The sequence below is a fragment of the Ursus maritimus genome, unplaced genomic scaffold, assembly GCF_017311325.1.
Source record: "Ursus maritimus isolate PB19 unplaced genomic scaffold, ASM1731132v1 scaffold_2, whole genome shotgun sequence".
Classification (NCBI taxonomy): domain Eukaryota; kingdom Metazoa; phylum Chordata; class Mammalia; order Carnivora; family Ursidae; genus Ursus; species Ursus maritimus.
This window is the reverse complement of record NW_024424452.1, coordinates 100,464,263-100,487,554: the sequence shown is the minus strand read 5'-3', so window position 1 is coordinate 100,487,554 and position 23,292 is coordinate 100,464,263. Positions and strand designations below refer to the sequence as shown.

General features: G+C 36.9%; 1 protein-coding gene across 1 annotated transcript in view; it reads right to left on the bottom strand.

Moving 5' to 3' along the window:
- CAMSAP2 (calmodulin regulated spectrin associated protein family member 2) overlaps positions 1–23,292 on the bottom strand; it is a 110,595-nt gene that overhangs the window by 40,061 nt on the left and 47,242 nt on the right. Inside the window, 1 exon segment of the mRNA XM_008685103.2 lies at positions 10,202–10,363. Within this exon segment, the coding sequence (XP_008683325.2) occupies positions 10,202–10,363 (162 nt within the window).

Below are 23,292 nucleotides of genomic sequence, written 5' to 3'. Positions count from 1 at the left end.
GCAAAGGGCAAGATTTCCTTTTTTAATGGCTAAATAATATTCCTCTGTGTGTGTGTGTGTGTGTGTGTGTGTGTGTGTGTACACCATATAATAGAAAACACTTTAAATCAAGTTCTTAATCATAGACATGCCCCTGAATCATGAGTGGGTTTTATCGTGGTCATAAGGCCACAGCTAAAATAGATGAAAAAATTCTCCCTATGAGAACTTTTTTAGAAGAAGGTCTAATTTATCTATTAGATTATTCAAAACACCCATAATCCAAAAAGGTTAAGAAACAGTCTACATAGTACATAAAATATTTCTTAAGAATAGTTAAAAAAATTCTGGATTTTGAGCTAATGATTTTAAGGTCACTCTGGTAATGAAAAATAAATGTTCAGATTGTTTAATTATAGCACTCTGGAAAACATTAAGCCATTATCAACCACCATAACCCTAAATTAAACCCATAATTTTCTGAACTCTTCTATTGCCTAAAATTCAGTTTAGTGGCTAAAAACAAATGGAGACTTTTAATTTATAAATTTTTTTAAAGATTTAATTCATTTATTCATGAGAGACAGAGAGAGAGGCAGAGGGAGAAGCAGGCTCCCTGATCTATCCCAGGACCCTGGGATCATGACCTAAGCTGACGGCAGACGCTTAACTGACTGAGCCACCCAGGCACCCAATTTATGATAAATTTAATTAACAATAATCACTAAGAGTCTTCTCTATTCATGATATTTCTAACGGGTTATAAGGGATTTAATCAACAGATTTATTTTGGTATGTGAATCTGAAGCACTCTAAGATTTCCTAGTTAATCTCTTAGATCATCAATTTGGTTGTATAATATACTCTAAGAGACAGCAGAATTAGAAAAGACCTGGGTCTGAATCAAAACCTGCACTTACAAGCTATGACCTTAATAATTTTTTGATGCCTCTCAGCCTCAGATGCTAGTTTGAATAAAAGCTACTTCATAAGGAGGTTTGGGGTATTATGGCTCTAAAATGGTCCCCATTGATCCCCTTGAGTGTGGGCAGGACCTAATTTGCTTCTAACCAACAGAATACAACTAAGGTGATGGGATATCACGTCAATGATCATGTTACATAACATTCTAATTTCCCTCTTGCTTGATGAAGCAAGCTGTGAGCTGCCCTACTGAGAGGCCCACACAGCAGGGAACTGCCAGCCTTGTCTCCATCCCAGAGACAGTAAGAAACTGAGGCCCTCAGTCCAACTGCCTGCACTGAACCTGCCAACAACCACATGAACTTGGAAGTGGATCCTCCTGTAGTTACACTTCCAGATAACACAGCAGGCCTGGCCAACACCTTGTCTGCAGCCTTGTCACGGACTCTGAGATAGACGATGTAGCTAAGCAGTGCCTGGTTTTATAACCCACAGAAACTGGCTAATACTGAAATAATAATAGATAAGCAATTAAATAAGTAGCTGAGATAATACAGAGAATAAAAGAGATAATGTATAAAAGGTACCAAGTAAAGTACATGATACACAGCACATACACCATAGACAGAACTACAGTCTTTGCTTATAAACAATATATCCCCAAAGCAACACCAGATGGCTGAATGTCTGGAAGCGCTTTAACAAACCCTAATAAAATACTGTAAGTTGACGTAATGGTATCAACCATCCCAAATACCAAAATCATGATTATAAGAAAATTTTACATGTTGATAATTCATAAACTATCCTAATAGGGAGAATAAGAGAAAACTTCGTGACATGTTGTAGACGTGACAAGACATGCTATGCTATTAACCTACTTGGGTACCCAACACAGAGAAATGAAGTAATTAGCTTAGTGACTCTCAAACCAGTTCCCAAATGCTGGCTACTAAGTTCTACCGCTGAAGCTGAATCACGATATTTTTTGTGCAACTCAAGGATGAAAGTTAAAGGAAGGTACACAGAGCTCATGATGACTTCGAGGTAGATCACCACCTGAACCAGTGTTGAGGATGAGTGAGCTAGAGAATATAACAAATAATTAGATTTAGCAATATGAATTAGGTAAAAATAAATTTGCTAAAATGATGTATTAAATTTAAAATACTAATTTAAAAATATACACTAGCTTTTTTTTTTTTTTAAATATAAAATAGTAGGGCTCCTAGTGGGCTCAGTCGGTAGAGCACATGACTCTTGATCTCAGGGTTGTGAGTTCCAGCCCCAGGCCGGGTGTACAAGATTACTTAAAAAAAATAATAAATTAATTAGAAATAAATTAAAATACAAAATAGTAATGTGTGTCCTTGCTTTAATGTAAGTTTAAAGTTAGTCAATATTTTACTTTCCTCTTGAACAATACAAAAACCTTACAAACGCTTTAAATCAAATAGCTTTCTTTCATCTCCATGTTATTTCACCTAGAATTATAGTTCTTTCTTCTTACGGGTCTCAAAATTAGACACTATGATTTTTTGTAATACTTATTTACACTTACTCACATGTCTGATTTTGCTTTTCATCATTCCTTCCTATATCCCACCTCTTTAAGGTTCAATTTCCTTCTTACTGCAGTATCACCTTTTTAGTTCTTTCTGCAACGGAAGTGATGTACTGCCTTTCTTTGAACAAATCTTGATTTCACCTTTAATCTTGAATAAAAGGTCTAGAACCCTAGGTTCATTGTTATTTTTCTTCAACACTTTGTAGATTTTGCTGCACTGTCTTCTGGTTGCAAACATTACTGTTAAAAAGTCTACTGTAGTCTAACTGCCATTCTTTTAAGAGACTCTGTCTTTTATTTGTGGAGTTCTGCAGATTTATTACTATACATGTGTCAGTGTGGATTTATTTTAATTTATCCTGGTTGGAACTCACTGTGCTTCCTGAATTTGAAAGTTTTTATCTTTGCTGTAGAAAATTTTATATCTTGGGGCATCTGGGTGGCTCAGTTAGTTAAGCATCTGCCTTTGGCTCGGGTCATGATCTCAGGGTCCTGAGATGGAGCCCCGCATCTGCTTCTCCCTCTCTCTCTGCCCCTCCCCTCCCCCCTGCTCTTGCTCTCTTTCTCTAACAAATAAATAAAATCTTAAAAAAAAAAAAAAAGAAAAAGAAAAAATTTTGTATCTCTTCAAACATACTCTCTCTCCCCCACTTCTCTCTAAAAATCTCTTTTTGGAATTCCGATTAGGCCTGCAGACCTATCTATGAAGCTTGATTTCATATATTCCATCTCACCTCTCAGGGCTTCATTCTGGGTAATTTCCTCTGTTAACTAATTCCCTCTTTAACTAGGTCAAATCTTCCATTTTAGACTTTTGTGATTTTCAATGACTAAAATTTTGCATTCCTAAAGTTACATCTGGTTTTTTTTCCATTATGCCCTCCATGGTGGTTTTTTTTTGTTTGTTTTTTAATTTTAGTTAACATACAGTGCAATATTGGTTTCAGGAGTAGAATTCAGTGATTCATCACTCACATACAACACCCAGTGCTCATCACAACAGGTGCCCTCTTCAATACTCATCACCTATCTAGTCCATCCCCCACCTCTTCCCTCCCACAGTGCCTTATTCTTTCCTACAGCTGTTATTCCATGTTATATTTTTGGTCATTTAAACATTTATTTTTGTAGTCTTTTTCAGACCGTTCTACTTTCTCAAGTTCTCATTTGTTAGTTTACTAACTCTTATACGTGCTAGCCCACTTCTTCACGTGTTTCATAATTTTTGATTGTCAGCACTTCCGCATCTGCAGCGAAGGTTCTCCCTCTCCCACCGCCTGAAAGACTCATGGCTTTGGATATGGAAGTGAACTTTCAGAGTATTTTTAAATTTGCTTCTCTGACAGGTGTCAGAAAGAGATCACTGGCCTGGTACTAGTATTCTGTTAATGTGTTGCTTTCTCCCTTTTTTCCTTGCTCATCAGTTGGGTGCTCATGCTCCTACGTGGTCAGTCCAGGAGGCCTCTTTCCCAGACCTAGACAGAGACTCACAATCAGCCTAATAATCACGAGAGCCTCATTCTTCCTGCTAGAAGGTGGTTTAGGTACAGGCATGAGAACCAATCTTCGTCAATGGGACCTCCTGGTGGGAGGACCAGCTGAAGGAAAGTTTTCCTTGTGAACAGAAGAGTCCAGAAGACCCTCTCATCTTTGCTAGACATTATTATAATTACATATGATCCCTGGAATCATTATACACTGCTGCCATTATACAACCATGAATGGAAATATCATATACAGTTAAGAATAACAGAAGAGAAAAGATGGAAAGCTCCGCATTCTTGTTGACACTGTTGAGCCCCTAAATTAACTAACCTTGGATATGCCCTACCTCCAGACATGCTGCTATGTGAGATAATAAATCCTTTAAGCTACTTATAGTTGGGTCTTCTGGCACTTAAAAGCACAGCTGACGCCTCCCTTTTACTGAGGGTACAACTTTTCATGTGTCTTAGCTTGGTTGGTCTAAACAGGTTCCAGTTCCAACTCCCCACAGCAGGCAAAACTAAGGCTAACGTTATCTTGTGTCCAAGTGACTTTAAAACTCCAGTCTAGGCTTGGTAGCCCACTGAGAAGGCCAGCAAAACTTTCAGTCCCCACTTTGTTTCTGCACCTGAGAACATCCTTGTCTTTAAAACACAGCTGTGTAATATAAACTTTTCTAATTACATTTTATCAAACATGTCTAGGTGTTTATAACCAGGAGAGCTTAGTCTTAATCCGACATGTTGCCAAAATCACAAATATTTTCTGTCTTGGTGATATATATGTTATAAGGCAGTTTTATAACTTATGTGCATCTTGAAGCATTTTGGTCAATTTACAATTGTGTGGGGGGAGGGTGAGGCACAGAGGGGGGACAGGACTAAAACCAGTTTTCTTTTCTTTTTTTTTTTTAAAGATTTTATTTATTCGACAGAGATAGAGACAGCCAGCGAGAGAGGGAACACAAGCAGGGGGAGTGGGAGAAGAAGAAACAGGCTCATAGCGGAAGAGCCTGATGTGGGGCTTGATCCCATAACGCCAGGATCATGCCCTTAGCCTAAGGCAGACGCTTAACCGCTGTGCCACCCAGGCGCCCCTAAAGCCAGTTTTCTAACTGGGAACATTTATCTTATTCTGTTGCTTTGGGGGTTTGTGTGTGTGTGTGTTTTCTTTCTTTTCTTTCTCTTCTTTCTTTCTTTCCTTCCTTTTTTTTTTTTTTTAAGTTAAAAAAAGAAATACTTTCAGGGACACCTGGGTTGCTTAGTCGGTTAAGTGTCTGCCTTCAGCTCAGGTCATGATTCCAGGGTCCTGGGATTGAGTCCCACATCGGGGTCCTTGCTCAGTGTGGAGCCTGCTTCTCCCTCTGCCTGCTGCTCCCCCTGCCTGTTCTCTCTCTGACAAATAATAGAATCTTAAAAAAAAATTTTTTAATTTTAAAAAAATTAATTAAAAAGAAATACTCTCTAATTCATTATCATGTAGTTGTAATTAATCTATCAGTTTGGAAATATCTTCATGATGTTTTAAAAAGTTTTTATCTAATTCTGTTCAAAAAGCAGACTGGTCACATATCAACATTTAAACCACTATTCATTCATTTATTTATTCACACATTCAAACAGCTACTTACTGAATGCTAGTTATATGCCAAACATTGTATCAGGAGACTAGAGATACAATGATACATAAATCCAGAATGGTCCCTATACTCACAGAACCAAAAACAGGGGCAAAAGACAAAAAAAAAAAAAAATGCAATTCATTAAAAGAGCTGTAAATAAAGATGTGAGAAGAATAGAACAGGGACAGGGGGACCTATTTTAGGAAGGCTGGATATATCAGAGACGTAACTTAAGCTGTGATCTAAGGATAAAAAGCTGGCCATGATAAAAATAGAAAAAACAGCATTCCAGACAAGAATAAACAATATAAGCAAAGGCCCTGTGGTCAGGGAAAATTCAGTATGTTTGAGGAAATGAAAAAACAGTATGGCTGAAACATGTTGAACTCAAAGGAGGGGTTACAAGATGAAACTGGAAAGAGAGGTAGGGCCAAATAATGTAAGGTTCATATGTTCATAACGTCTGTGTACCCCTGCATGATTTAGTCATTTAGTACAATCTTGTCTTCTGTGGTTTTGCTTGTTTTTAAGTTCAAATTCATTTTTAGCCAATAATACTGAAGTTAGCCATGTTATTCCCATTTTTCTATGATAGGTTTTTTATACCTATGGGTTTATTATCCAGAAAAAATGGCAACTTAGGTTAGGGTGAACCAAAATAAGAGCCAAAAGGAGCAAATACATACTAAATCTGAGAGGCAAGAGCGAAGTGAAGTCACGATGAGAGAATAAATAATGAAGCTGGTATTGGTAGACTCGAGCAAGAAAAAAATACACTGGGAGGTTCAGGTTGAATCAAATGGTTTCAAACTTTATCTAAAAACTGAATAGGGTGGATATGACTGCATAATGGTGCTAAGCATTCCCATTTAAGTGATTTCTTTATCCTTCTAGAGAATCCAAAAGTTCTAACAGGCCTAGCTTAATTCTGCAACTTTACCTACCTCTTTGATTTATTAAACATCCTCTCTTTGCCAAGCACTGCACTAGTCTAGGCACCAAGACTAAAAAAAGATGGGCACTGACCTGTCCTCACATAGATTATTATAGTTTGTTTAAGTGATTAAGTAATTACAAACTCTCAAAAGGCTATGATGTAAAGAAATGAAATGTTATAGCAGAAAATAAGACATGACAGGTGCCCACTTCAAATAAGGTTGTGAGGAAAAAGTACGATGTAAACTGAGAAATGATGGAATGGAAGCCACACAAAACCTTGAGAGATGAGCTGCCCAGGAACAGGGGACATCAAGATCAGAGGCCCGGGGTGAGGCATACAGCTGGAATGAAGTGAGAGCAGTGAGAAAGGAGAGCAGGGGCCATGAGCCGAGGATGGAGAAGTACACAGGGCCAGATTAGATGGTACTCTGTAGGCCATGGCACATTCTGCATTTTAAGTGTAAACTGAAGCCCCTATGAGTTTTTAACAAAGGAATGACATGATGCAAGTTACAATGTAAGAAGATACTCTTACAGAGTTCTGGTTCTGGTAATAGTGGAATAGCATATATTACAGTAAGCTTGCCAGAACCGCAATTATAAATCGGACAAAATATAAAAAGCAATTGTTGAAGGTACTGGAGAACAACCAAAAGCAGGCAGAAATGGGAAAGGACATGACCTTTGAAAGAAAGGAACATGCTGAGGGCGATCTATGTCTCTATGGCTTTCTCCTCAATCCACACAATGCACGGTGGCCTGAACTCAAGCAGAAAACGAGTCTTGTTGGAATGAGGAACTGAGGGAGAAATCTGAGACTGTGAGAATGGCTAGACTTTGAGGAAGAGTACCCTGGGAAAGAAGGAATCACTACGAGGGAGACCCCAGCTCCATGTATAAACTGCACTCAAACCCTTGGCTGAGCCCTGAGCTATGCAGCGCGGGAAAGACTCCAAGGAGCACAGAGGGGAACAAGTGCCAGCGCACTGAAGAAGCCGCCTGCTGCAGAGGACACGGTGTGGCGCTTGAGTCCTACCAACACCGCCGGTTCTCCGCTGAAACTTCAGAAGGGTCACACATGATTTACAAGTAAAGACTGAATTTAAGATGAGTATAGAGAAGTATTACTGGACTTGTCAAAATGGAAGCCAGAGGTTCTGTGTATGGAGGAGTGGGATTGTACCTGGATGGGGAAATGTTGTTTATCAGGATGGGAAATACTACAGTAAGTCTGTATTCTTGTGAGAATGAGCCAGCAGGGAGGGAGAACTGGATGATGCAGGAGAGTGAGGGAAAAACACCGAGGGGTCCACACACCAGCAGCACTAGCACCACCTGACGCTCCTTAGAAATGCAGGCTCTCCACCCACACCCCAGACCCATCAAGTCAGATCCTTCATTTTAACACGTTCCCAGGTGACTCATTCACACATGAAAGCTTGATAAGAACTGAAACAGAGGATCAACGACCACGACAAAGGAAGAAAGAGTTCCAGAGCAGTAAGTAAAGAGAAACTGCCCTTTGATAGGATGTGGGAGGGGGAGACTTTCTCCACCTTAACAGCAGGAAAGAAAGCAAGCTAAGGAGCACTGAAAGGTTTACAGATTTGGTGGCAAGAAGAGAAAATTCCCACCTGATGGCTCCCCATCTCTGGTCTCAAAAAAGGATGAAGCAAGGTCCTCAACTGACAGTAACAAGGGATGGGTTATGGAAAGTCTGAGGACTAGAGAAGAAAGGATGAAATCGTCTTGAAACGTGGGAAAGTGAACTTCTTAGGGACACACTTCTTGGCCTGGCAAAGCACTGAAGGTCCACTTGAAGTTTGTACTTATAAATTTAAAATGAAACTGGCTTCCTTGTGCAAATTTCTCTAGCAATATTTATCTCCATAGGTTCACCCTAGAGAGAAGGTGGGTAACTGTGCTCAACCAGGGTTTTATTGGATATATCACAGGGAGGGATAGGAGGCAGAATAACCGACAGTACTTGCAAGAATCTAGTTCAAAAAAGAAAACATCAACTGAGCCTATAGGAATGAACAGGCTCAATGGTTTGGAACTCATGATGAAGCTGAACACTGTTAAGAGTAGGGGGTATTAGAGTAAGTGAAGGAATTATTTAAGAATGAGATGCCTGCAAGAGGATATGAAAGTTATATCCTCATGATGAACAGGTCTAGGATGTGACCATAATTCTCCATAGCTAAGGAGGAGTGCAGAAAAAGATGGCTAAAGATGAAGAAAAAAAAAAAGGAACTCCAGGGGCAGAGTATTAAATGGGCCTTCTACGTTGATATTGATAATGATGATAAATGAAGTTTTTACATTTATAGCTTCTTGTTAGGCAAGCATTCAAGAAAGGATACCTGAAGATATAACTTTGTTAGATCTGTTCAGGTCTTGCTCATGGATAATGTTTCACTTTTTCTGGAGTAATAGTTGCAAATGAATGCAAATCAAGAAGAATTAACTACTCAGTCTGCCAAAGGGAGTGATAAATTGCAATTTAAGCATCTTCAGAGCACAAATAACTAATCACAGTTCCATAAAAATTTCCAAGAGGAATCTGCAATTGATACAATCTTATGCAACTTAGTCAAGCAAATCTAAGACTCATAATAGGAAACAGGACAAAATTACTTTGTTCTTGGATTCAAAAAATATTTACTCAACACTCACCGTGTATAATATCCTACTCCGAATGCTGGGAATTTTATAATTATCTGTTATGAACTAAATCATTATTAAATGTCATTACAGATATTGCAGACTATATAGAAATCTATTTTAATCATTTTAACAGAATTTTTTTCTTAGTCAAAAGGTAATGGGAAATTTTAAGTAACTTAAACAACTTTAGCTTTCATTTTGATTTAAAACAAAAACAGTAACGGAGTGTGCCTTAGTCTGTTCAGGCTCCCGTAACAGCAATAACCACAGAATAGGTGGCTTATAAACAACAGAAATTTCTTTTTTCTTTTTTTATTTAAATTCAATTTAGTTAATATAGTGTATTATTAGTTTCAGGGATAGAATTGAGTGATTCATCCATTGCATATAACACCCAGTGCTCATTACATCAAATGAGCACCTTAATGTCCCTCACCCAGTTACCCCATCCCCCCACCCAACTCCCCTCCCGCAACCCTCAGTTGGTTTCCCATAGTCAAGAGTCTCTTACGGTTTGTCTCCTTCTGTTTTTATCTTATTTTTCCTTCCCTTTCCCTATGTTCATCTATTTTGTTTCTTAAATTCCACATATGAATGAAATCATATGATAATTCTCTTTCTCTGACTTATTTTGTTTAGCATAATATCCTCTAGTTCCATCCAGAAATTTATTTCTCATAGTTCTGGATGCAGGACATTCCAAGACCAAGGGACCAGCAGATTTGGTGTCTGGTGAGGGCCTGCTTCCTGGCCATCTCCCTGCTGTGACATCACATGGCAGAAGGAGCAAGGGAGCTCTCTGGGGCCTCTTTTATAAGGGCATTAATCCCATTATAACCTAATCACCTCCCAGAAGCCTCACTTCCTAATATCATCACATCGGGGGGTTAAGATTTCGACATAAGGATTTTGGGCAGAGAAAACCTGCAATCTGTAGCGGAGTAGCCATGCATAATAGAGGACTTCACTTTTTCTGGTTATAAGACTCATTTTTACTCAAGTGAGTATATTCCTACCTTATTAATCCAGTACATGACAGCATCCTCAATATCATAGGGCAGATCCGTGGCTTGAAAAAAAGCTGAATACTGTTGAGCACACGCAATTACTTTCTCTATACTGACCATTTCTACGGTGTAAGCCATCATTAGGGTATCTATCATGGCCAAATGAGCACTCTGCAAATAGAAAACAAGAACACAGAGTTTAAAAATTACACTTAAAAACTGCTGTTTATATATTTTAAAATATTAATAACTCCTAACAAAGAGTAACAGAACTAAAGAGTACAGAAGACAAGCCTTAATAAGAAAGCACAAATGAGAGATGAGCTAACTGAACCAAACTAATTTATTGTTGAAATAATTATTGAGGATCTTTAAGATACTCATTATTTTCTACTCAGAGAATGTTCCTTTTCCTGTTTTTCATATTTTTAATAATGTTGTAATCATTTACTCAGCAATACAATTTACAAACTTCAAAATGCTATGTCTGGTGCGCTGATTATTAATGGTACTAGTCAATTTCTGATCTTTGACTATGCTCTTGCCTAAGGCTTCACATCCACGTAGAAGTTTATGGATTCTACTTCTAAAATACCTCTCAAATCTACTGATTGCCACATTTCTCACACTTGAAGGAGACAAAGAACTAACTGATTCTCCTGGCTTCAGCTTCCTCATCCCGTTCACCCAGCAGCCCAAGACTTCCAATCGTTCCTTTGCCTTTTTTGTTGGTTGATGTTTCACATGTTTGCTTGTTTTTAAACACAAAAGTTTGCTTGTTCTATGGTGATTCTTAAAAGTTCCAAACATTACAAAGTACATAAAGTAGAAACTACCTCTCTCCTAGTCCTCCTTCCCTAGCAATGGGTACAGTCTGATATGTATTCTTACAAAATAATTTAATGCACACCAAATAGTAAACATTCACATTGTTTACTATTCTCTGGCATTACAAACAATGCTACAACATTATATTTCTCCAGAAATAATTCTTTACTGTGGGGGTACTGGGCCCAAGAACAGCCACATTTTAAGTTTCCATAAATAACCATTAATCTGCTTCCTAGAAAGTTTGTGGCAACCTTTATCTCCTGCCAAGAATGTTATCACTGTGCCTGTCTCCCCACATTTTTTGCCAGCATTTGATATCTTTCACTTTTATCATATGTATCTGTCTGAAAGGTTACAAAAAACCCCCACTCGTTTGACTTTGCATTTTTCTGAATGAGAATGACCATCTTTTTACATGTTAAACAAGGAATTTGTATTTTTTCCTTGGAAAACTGCCTACTGATATCTTTTGCCTACTTTTCTCTTTGGGATGTTCATCTTTCTTTATTTCTTGATTTGTTAGAGCTTTTACTATATTAGGAACATTAGCTCTGTGTCATTCTGATAGCAAATACACTTTCCTAGTTTGCCTTTGAATTTTAAACTTTGTTTAGAGTACGGTAAGCTATAGGGACATTCTAAACATATTCTTGGTAATATCTGTCAATCTCAGCGTTCTCCTTCAGAATTTGCCCCATGTTTACAAAAGGCTTTCCCACCCCAAGAACATGGAAATATTGTCGTCTATTTTTTTCTATTACTTTAAATCTATCTAGAATTTGTTTTTGAAGACATTATAAACTAGGGACTAGTCATTTTTCCAAATCAGAGATTTCATAATATCATTCTCTCATGAAGTCTACCTCATTTACTTTATAAAAGTCTAAACTCCTTAAGAGAGGTGAAGTTCTTTAACAGTTGGTCCCTATCAGTTTAGCCTAATAACTTACCATTTCTTTCCCCCAACCACACTTCTTTCAAAACAGCCACAGAAGACTGCTGTTCCTCAAACCTGTCACCAATTTTCAGGTTTCCATGCCCTTGCTGTTGTCATCTTCCTTACAATATAGACTAAGTCCCGACATTGGCCTGATTGTCACCTTCATTGTAAAGGTTTTTTCCAAGTCATTTTCCAATCAAAATGCCTCATTTTTCCTACAGAATGAGTACAGGTTCCTACAAAATAGTGTTTGTACTTGCATTAAATTCTGACTTATGTGAAGTAGGGCATTGGGCACTGGTATTTTTAAAAAGCTCCCCAGAAACCAAGATTGAGCATCACTGACTTATTTCACCATAGTACAGTCACCTGTACACAACACTATTTCCCTAGTGAGACAGAACGACTCGAGGGCAAGGACATGATCTTAGTTATCTTCGTACTTCCTATACCTAACATGGTACCTGGCAACTAGCAAGAACTGGAAAGAAGGAAAGAAGCAGGGTGTCTGGGTGGCTCAGTTGGTTAACCATTCGACTCTTGATTTTGGCTCAGATCATGATCTCAGGGTCATGAGACTGGAGCGTGCTTAAGATTCTCTCTCCTTCTCCCTCTGCCCTCCCTGCTCACACAAGCTCCAAAAAAATTAAAAATTAAAAAAAGAAAGAAAGAAAGAAGCTAGTCTGTGGGTCACCATAAGGAATGAAGAGCTAACTTTACACTGAAGCTTAAGAAAGAGAGTTTTGACTAGGAGGTGATAGACTAGCCTATCAAAAAGTCAGCACTATTTATAGAAAGGCAGATACTTTATCTTAATAACGATAATCATAAAACCAATGGTGACTCCTACTTATTAAGTCTAACTTATGTGCCAGATACCATGCTGAGTACTTCGTTAATAAATTTTCAAATCTTTTCTGAAATAAAGTTGGAGATAATATACACTTACTATAACCCTCACAACTCTCTAAAGGAAGTATCATTTACATTTATATGTGAGGAAGCTGAAGTTCAGACAAATAGTTTGTCCAAACCTAATGTGCTCTTTCTACTGTATCAAGCAGTTGGCAGAAATCAAGTCATTTAGTTAGGCAAGAAATATGTTTTAGAAATGATAAATAAACATCATATACAAGAAAGAAAAATAAACATCAATAACTGTTTCAAATTCAGGTCATATTTTCATATTCTACCTTATCTGAGAAGTCTTTTCCAGACTGCTATTCCCCAGATAGCCCAGTTACTCCTTCAGACTCGAAGTGGCACACCGTATCAATTCTAGCATTTCCTTTCACTCAAGTCATTTATCTGTTTGTGTCCTCTCTATTAATAAACACTGGTCCTAGAGAGCAGAGATCCCATCTTTTTTATCTTAGTTCCTAGCACAATGTTTTAAGGAGGAAAGCTCTTAGAAATCAGTATTTAAGAGAATTAAAAAATTTTAGCCTAACTCTTGAATAAAAATGTGGGAAAACATTTCAAGAGCTATAAAACCATTCATGCACTCTTTATCAAGATTCTTTCTCTCGGCAATTTATTCTACAGATATAATTTGAGAGGAAATAATAACTATGTGAATGAAAGTGACCATTATAACATTATATATAACAAAAAGGAAGGAAACAATGTTACAAACATAATGAGTAATTTATGGTACCTTAAACTATTTAACAGTAGGAGAAAATATGCACAATACAATACTGAGTGGAAAAAACAACACTGCACACAATAATGTTCAAGACACATACCCATATATATGCATACATATATGTATACACATACATGTATGGATATACACATAGAACATATATAAAACAGGAAAAGCTGCAAAAAAAAAAACTTAGAAACTACCTTGTTATAGTATGCAAAAAAATGCATATAAAATCTATCATTTACTTCAAAAATTAAGATAGTAAACACTAAGTATAACTAATTAGTAATACATTTTCAAAACAAAAACATTCTCAATTCACTGATCACTTCTACAAATTCAAAAACAAATTTTAAAAAATTCCACTCCTGTCCTTACAGTTATTTCTATATGATATTCAGCCACTTTTAAACTAAAAACTTTCAAAATATATAAGTAAATAAAGACTTTCAAATTTTAGTATTTTTTTTTTTTACCCTTTAACTTTACAATATGAGATAGAGGTAAATTAAAAATTATGTGAAACAGGGGCGCCTGGGTGGGTCAGTCGTTAACCGTCTGCCTTTGGCTCAGGGCATGATCCCGGCATTCCGGGATCGAGCCCCACATCAGGCTCCTACTCTGGGAGCCTGCTTCTTCCTCTCCCACTCCCCCTGCTTGTATTCCCTCTCTCGCTGGCTGTCTCTCTCTGTCAAATAAATAAATAAAATCTAAAAAAAAAAAAAAATTATGTGAAACAAAGAAAGGGAAAAGCTACAAATAAAAAACTTAATACATAATGTAAATAAAGCTGCATTTAAAGCTACAAATAGAAAAGTATATACACAATGAATCTAGAAAAGATCAATAGTTAAAAAAACCCTCTAAGCTACAATCAGTATAATTTATATCTCTAAATAAAATATACATATGTAATTTCTTACGTAAAACATGAGATCAGAATAACGATAACAGCTAATACAGAGTACTATGTGCCATATAATGTTTTCAGCATTTGTATTACCCTCATTTAATAAAACCTATGAAAGGGACTATTATTATACTTATTTTACAGATGAGAAAGCTGTGTAACCTGTTCAAGGTTACTCAGCAAGGAGGTAGTGATGTTGGGATTCAAACCTAGAAGTTTGGCTCTAGAGCCCATACCACCTAACACGAATACTGCAGACTCATCCCGATACCCCACTCTTTTTTTTTCCTTTTTAAATTTTATTTTTTATTTTTTAATAATTTTTTATTCTGTTATGTTAGTCACCATACATTATATCCTTAGTTTTTGATGTAAAGTTCCATGATTCATTATTTGCATATAACACCCAGTGCACCATGCAACACGTGCCCTCAATACCCATCACCGGCCTATCCCAGTTCCCCACCCCCTCTCCCCTCTGACGCCCTCAGTTTGTTTCCCAGAGTCCATAGTCTCTCATGGTTCATTCCCCCTTCTGTTTACCTCCCCTTCATTCTTCCCTTCCTTCTCCTAGTGATCTTCCTGCTATTTCTTATGTTCCATAAATGAGTGAAACCATATGATAATTGACTTTCTCTGCTTGACTTATTTCACTTAGCATAATCTCCTCCAGTCCCGGTCATGTTGCTGCAAATACCCCACTCTTTTGAGTCTGCATATGGTAGGAGGAGGCAAGGCAGCAGCGGCAGAAGCAACAGTTGTACATCGAGACCGCCAGGGGGCAGAGCAGAATGGGCCATCTAAGAGCAGCAGTATAAAGACTGCTTACAGAATAAAAAGCAGTTCCAATTAAAAAGGAAAGGATACAGAATCCTAATGAACTTACTTAACAGAGCTTAAAGTATCATACAAAGGCCAATAAATAGTAGGTTCTATATCTGTGTTACAAAAGTTATCTTTTTGTTACTTCCAATCAGTGGAGTCTAGATAAAATAAGTTACATTTATGCATTAGAAATAAAGTTAAAGCTATGACATAAAGAAGTGTTTAATTAAGCCTCATAAATCAGTAAGACAGAAGTTCTAGTATTGTATGCCTCTTATTACTCTTGTATCAGATTTAGACACAGAACTAAAAAAATATTCCTAAAAAGAACCCAGGTCCTTCCTGGCCTACTGTGGTACAGCGGCTCTAGCACCTACCACATCCAAGCAGTCCTAGAGGGATACAGGAGGGATCTAAGACTTAACAAATCAATCATGAAGAATTTGAATTATTCTGCTAAAATGATATGCACAGCATGTACATATCAGACTGTGGTCTGTCAAATTCCAATTCAGAAAATTATACCTTGCATATTATTTATTTTCAAAACAGGTTTACTGTATGTTTACTTTATCTTTAGTTTACATGGAGATAAAAGTAAAATAGCACTAAACTCACTGAAATACCACTACACACCCATTAGAAAGGCTATAATTAAAAAGTCACATAATAACAACTGTTGGCAAGAATGTGGAGAAATCAGAACCCTTATACCCTGCTAGTGAAAATGTAAAATGATGCAGCTGCTGTGCGGAACAGTTTGGCAGTTCCGCAAAAAATGAAACAGTTACCATTTGGTCCTACAATTCTACTTTTAGGTATATATATTCAAGAGAAATAAAACCATATATCCACACAAAATCTGTACACAAATATTCATAATAGCCAAAAAGGTAGAAACAACCCAAATGTCCATCAACTGATGAATGAACAAAATATAGATAATCCATACAATGGAATACAATTCAGCAATAAAGAGTGATATATACAACACAGAAGAACCTTGAAAACAATATGCTAAGTAAGGATGCCAATCCCACACACACACAAAAACACATATTATTCCATTTATATGAAATGTCCAAAATGGGCAATATAAACAGATTGAAAGTACAAAAGCAGTTGCTTAGGGTTGGGGGTGGGAGATAGGGAGATAGGATGGTGATGGTAAAGGGTGTAGGGTCTCTTTCCAGTGTGATAAAAATTTTCTAAAATTGGTAGTGGAGATGTCTGTACAATTCTGAATATACTAAAAACCATTACATTGTACACTTCAAATGGGTGAATTATATGGTATGTCAACTATATCGCAAGCTGTTACTCAAAAAAATCAGATTAATTTGTGATGCTCTCCTCCCACTTTTCCAGTATAAATACCTCATATATCACCATTTCTGGTTCTAAATAAGCCATTACCTATATGTTTGTGAAGTATCTTTATAAATACTTCAAGGTGAAGGGTGATTTCTTTTTCTAGATAGTGGGGTATTTTAAGTAATATCTAAGAAAGATCATAAATGATCTTTAAAAATAAACTATTTTTTATCCAGATTAGTTGGAAGCCATAAGAAATTGGAAATAAAAATCTGTGAAAGGAAAACAAAATTTAGCATACTTATTTTTCTTTCTACCATCAATATATAGGTATCTCCTGCTTAAAGGTATGCAGAATGCAAACTTATGGAAATAAGTGTTAATTTATTTTCAACAATATCTAAAATACCCACTGTCTAGAAAAGTAAATCACCCTTCTCCCTGAAGTAGCTAGAATCTTAGAGATTTCTATAGTTGGTATGAAAATAGAAATTTTCCAGAAAAAATAGACACTTCTAATCATCTCTGTCTTCTGGTGTAAGGAAATCTCAGCACAGCAAAAATCCAGCCTATTAAAAGTGGGTTGGCCTTAGAAACAAAGTCAGGAGTATACATTGACCAACAAAGATTTTAGTTGTAACCCACAGGAGAATTACGGCCCGCTGTTCATGACCTACTGATGTTGTACCCAACCTGTATTAAACAGAGGACCAAAGAGCATCACTGTTGCTCTGCTATCACCAGATAATGTGAAAATGGCAATACCGACAAGGGAGGTGATGGCCATGGGATTCAAAACATCCCTCTCCTGAGTTTCAATATTAATTCTGCCTAAATTTAACAAATAAAACACACCACAAAACAGTTGAGAGTTCTCTTAAATCTGTTTCTATAAGGGTTGCATGGGCATCTGGTTTATATCCTGTCATTTACATCTGGTAAATCTGACAATCATACTACCCAATGGAGAACTATTTTCAAGATAATGTTGAATCAAACTGATACTAAGCTTTATTGCAAAAGGAATATATACAAAAAATAGTACAGCTCAAATGTCTATTAAGAGTTCCTGACCAATGAAAGATACTATGTCTCCTGAGCAATTCTACCAACTTCATCTGAAATATGTCCAAACTCTAATGACAAGTGTATTGAAATGAGGATCTACTGGGTAGACACATATAGGAACTGCATAACAGTAACCAAATACATATGGTAAACAAAGAAAATAGTCTATCACAGTGGTTCTAAATCTAGCTGATCATAAAAATAACAAAATCCCTAGCCCCAAACCTTAGAGATGGTGATTCTTTAGATCCCCAGAGAGAGGCCCAAGAATAGCATCCTAACAGGAATCTTACCTCCAATAGTCCCCACAGCCACAAGAAATTAACCTTCTACAGCACATCTCTAATCACAACATTCTACAAGCAAAAACCTTCCGTGACTTCCCAGGGCCTACCAAACAAGTCCAAAATTATTTGATTAATGAAGTTCTTCATGATCTTAAAATAATCACTCTTTCAGGTCACATCTTCCACTACTTCTTATTTAAACCCTATGGTCTAGTAGTGTAGATTAAGAGCAAGGACTATTTAAGTGGAGAACCTAGGTTCAACCTTGACTATGCCATCTACTATATGGTTTTGAGCAAAGTCCTCAATTTCTCTGTGCTTCAATATTCTTATCTGTAAAATGGGATGACAATAATAGTACAAAGCATTTTGTGCTCTAAAAATAACATGGTTTTTGTCCAGAATAGGATGCTGAAATACTGCTGAGATACTGCTGATGGAGGTGGATCTCAGCCAGCAGAGCCATATTAAGATGGGCACAGGAGGCAGTGCAACTGTCCCTAGCCAAGAGCTGCATTAGGATGGGGACGCACCTCTCTGGGAAGGAGTCCTGGGGGCAGACGCTTATTTTAAGATTCAAATATGGAAAAACTCTATGATTCCAGTTTTGAATTACAGGTAATCAGTAAGAACTCATGATTATATACATGTATTTTTCCTAGCCCTAACTTGACAAAAGGGCCTAGAAGCAATAACTACTAAAGTAGCAATAAATACATCTGTGCCCAGATCTTGGTATCTAAATAACATTTCCTCCATTAAAATAAAACCAAGGCTCTTTAGAAAATGGCTGAATCCAAGTCAGAGACAGAAAAAGTATAAAGTGAGCCTGGAATATACAGTTGTGTCAGAAAGAAAAAAAGTATTCAAAGACTGATGGAGCGGGGCGCCTGGGTGTCTCAGTCGTTAAGGGTCTACCTTCAGCTCAGGGCGTGATCCCAGGGTCCTGGGACTGAGCCCCGCATCTGGCTCCCTGCTCTGCTGGGAGCCTGCTTCTTCTTCTCCTACTCCCCCTGCTTGTGTTCCCTCTCTCGCTGGCTGTCTGTCAAATAAATAAATAAAAACTTAAAAAAAAAAAAAAAAAAGACTGATGGAGAGATGTCAAAACGTTATAGAAGCCAGTGTGCATGGGGCTCCCTCTGGCCAAATATGGGCCCAACTGAATATAAAAAAGATTAATGACAATAATGAGTTACATTACAAGGAATTAAAAACAAAAAGAATCCATAAGTCCATGGTGATAGTCATTACGGGGGAAAGAAAGAGAAAGCTTTTCTTTATAGAACAATGCCAAGTAAGAAATGTAAAAGGAATGAGAGCACTTTAAAAATCACCATATTCCAACCACCAATGCTGTAATTAATTCAGCAAAGATCATCAACAGATGCTGAAACCACTAGGTGGAGCATTAATGGGAAACAATATGCAAACAATGTCAAAGTATCACTCCACACAAGGCTTCCTAATTACAAAGGAAAATATGGTCAAACTTAGTATCACCAATAATGGGACCATCTGCCATGATATGCCTCCTGATGAAATTCAATGGAAAGTATACAACATCACCTATGCAGCATTTGTGGCAAAAATTTTTAATCTGAATCTAATTAGGAGGAATCAACCAGACAAGAGGGGGTTAGGGTATAGTCTACAAGCTAAGTTGTTTGCATTCTTCAGAAATGTCAATGTCATGAAATAATAATGAACTAAGGTAGGGAGAGGCAACTGTTCTAGACTTAAAGACAACAAAAACACATTGGTTAACAAAAAGTAGTAAATGATCTTTGATTGTTTCCTGGTTTGAGAAAGGAAAAGAAAAAAACTATAAAGAACATTTTAGGTACAATAATTGCAGAAATATAAATATGGACTACATGTTAGATAATATTATTGTAACAACATTTAATTTCTTGGTGTGATCATGGTACTGTAATTACGCAGAAAAATGTTCTTGTTTTCATAAGATTCTGAAGTGATTGTGTGTGTGTGTGCGCGTGTGTGCGCCAGCAAAGAGAATGGGGTGGGGGGGGGGAGGCAGGGAAAGGGAGGAGAGAAAATAAAAGCAAATATGGCAGAATGTTAGTGTCAAATATTTTTTAACTTTTTAGCAGAAAAACTTCAGAATAATAATTTAGAAACAAAGCTCATATTTATTTTCCACAGAAATCGGTAAGTACATTTTCTACAACATTCTTATATATGCTATACCTAAGTCAGCTAAGGTCTAGAGATGAATTTACAGATCTTGTATTGATATTCCTATCCCAAAATTACGTTACAGAGCAAACTCTGAGGGATGGCTGGCTCAAACTGGAGCTGCTAATACATCCATAGAATAAGTTGTTTCTGTTTACCTTTTTGAGTCCTATGTTGTTGGTGGCTTTCTTCCCAAGCCCTACCTCATAAGGAGTGTACTTCGAATGTTTATTTGTTCAGTAAAGAAGTCATTAGATGGCTACTGAAAAATACACAGCCTTAATATAGTTCTAATTAAGCAACACTTGCCAGTCCTGTTGCTACAATCAGATACAGCACCTGAGAAAGTTTCAATAAACCAAAAAGCAAAAAAAAAAAAAAAAAAAAAAAAAAAAAAAAAAGATAAGAAAAAAACCTTTAAGAATGAAATGCCTTCAATTAGGGTTTCAAAGCAAATATAAGCCACTTTACTGATACCATAAACATGGAAAGCAAGACACAAGTGTTTTTAAGTCAGAATACTGTCCTGGCATCAGTAACATCCAAATGCAGCAACCCTTCCAAGTATTTCTTAAGAAATTTTAGGATGGGGACGCCTGGGTGGCTCAGTCTGTTAAGTGTCTGCCTTCAGGTAGGTCAGGATCCCAGGGTCCTGGGATCAGAGTCCCACAGAGGCTCCTTGCTCAGCAGGGAGCCTGCTTCTCCCTCTGCCTGCCACTCCCCCTGCTTATGCATGCTCTCTCTCCCTCTGATAGACAGACAGATAGGAAGAAAGAAATTTTAGGATCAAGTGAAGAGAAATCATATTCCTTTGTTATCATTTTGCTTTATCATATACAAGTAACAATTTTTTTGTGAGAACTTCTAAGATTTTCTCTCTCAACAACCTTCAAATATATAACAATTTTTTAAAGTATAGTTGACATATAATATTACATTAGTATGTTAGCTACAAGTCATATGGCCTCTATTATGTTGAGGTATGTTCCTTCTATGTCCACTTTGTTGAGAGTTTTAAACATGAATGGATGTTTAATTTTCTCAAATGCTTTTTCTGTATCTATTGAAATAATCATGATTTTTATCCTTCATTTTGTTAATGTGATGTATCACATTGGTTGATTTGCATTTACTGAGCCATCCGTGCTTCCCTGGAATAAATCCCACTTGGTCATGGTGAATGATCCTTTTAATGTATTTTTTAAGTCATTTTGCCAACATTTGGTTGAGAATTTTAACATCTATGTTTAATCAGGGATACTGGTCTGTAATTCTCCTTTTTTAGCGGGGTGTTTGTCTGATTTTGGTACTAGAGTATGCTGGCCTCATAAAATGAATTTGGAAACATTTCTTTCACTTCCATTTTTTTGGAATAGTTTGAGAAGAATAGGCATTCACTCTTCTTTAAATGTTTGATAGAATTCACCTGTAAAGCCATCTCATCCTGGACTTTTAAGTAACCATTTTTTATATAATACATAGTTAAATATATTATTTTTAATAATTTATATACTAATAACTCTTAAAAACCCCTAGGAATACAAGTCGGGCAATAAAAACCCATCATAATTACTAAAGTTCACTGATCTCTTATTATAGGTCAAGTACTACATTAGATGCTTCACAAGCACTATTCTATTTAATCCTCACAATCATAGAAGGTGGACAATATTTTCATTCCTTACTACCAATAAGAAACTGTAGCTTAGAGTTTCAGAACTAGTCCAACGTCAAACAGCTAATTGTTGCAAACCCCATCTGTCCTACTCTACAAAGTAACTCAATCACTACAATTCTGCCTCATTGGCAGTGAAGCGTTCACCAAAAGACACTGAAATCATTTCTGCTCCAAACTGTAGCATTCCCTTTTAATCTCGAACATCGACTCTTTAAACATTTCTGTAATTAAACTTTTTATTTTGAGATAACCATAGGTTCACAAACAATTGTAAGAAACACAGAGATTCCATATATCCTTTACCCAGTTTCCCCCAATGGTAACATCTTGCAAACCCATAGCACAGTATCAGAGTCAGGATACTGACACTGATACAATGAAACTATAGAACTTATCATCACTAGAATCTCTCTCCACTGCCCTTTGCTAGCCACATATATTTCCCTCCTGCCCTTCCCTCTCTTTAAACCCTGGCAACCACCAATCTGCACTCCATTTCTATAATTTTGTCATTTAAAGAATGTTACACAAATGGAATCATACAGTATGAAACTTTCTGGGTGACTTTTTAAACTCGGCATAGATCTATGGAGATTCAGGTAAACTGTTGTATGTAGCAATAGTTTTGTTACTTTTTTACTGCTGAGTAGTATTTCAATAAACCTCTTAAAACACTGATTATGATAATGTAAATACATTATAAATGTAAATACATCCGCTTGACCTACATGTTAAACATGTAACACAAACTATTTCACTTATACTTGTAGAAGACTGCTAAAATATATTAAACTGAAGTACTAAATTATTTAATGTAATGGGTGGCTGAATTTTCCCAATTTACCTTTCTTATGAATATTTGAAGTTCTAACTAAATTAAAGTTCTCACTCTTAAAAAGAAGAAACCGGATTATATGGCACTGTTAAAATAAAAAAACAGTGGGGTGCCTGGCTGGCTCAGTCACTAGAATGTGCAACTTCCCTGATCTCAGGTTCATGAGTTCAAGCCCCACGTTAGGCATGGAGTCTACTTAAAAATTAAAATAAATAGGGGCAGCTGGGTGGCTCAGTCATTAAAACATCTGCCTTCGGCCCAGGGCGTGATCCCAGAGTCCTGGGATCGAGTCCCACATCAGGCTCCTCTGGGAGCCTGCTTCTTCCTCTCCCACTCCCCCTGCTTGTGTTCCTTCCCTTACTGGCTGCCTCTGTCAAATAAATAAATAAAATCTTTAAAAAAAAAAAAAAGAAAAATTAAAATAAATAATAGTGTAGTAATCACCACATCCTCTTCAGAGCAGTGTGAGTGATCTTTTTAAAACACAAATCAGATCACATCACCTCTATATTTTAAAGAACCTTCCGGAGCACCTAGGTGGCTCAGTTGGTTAAGCGTCTACCTT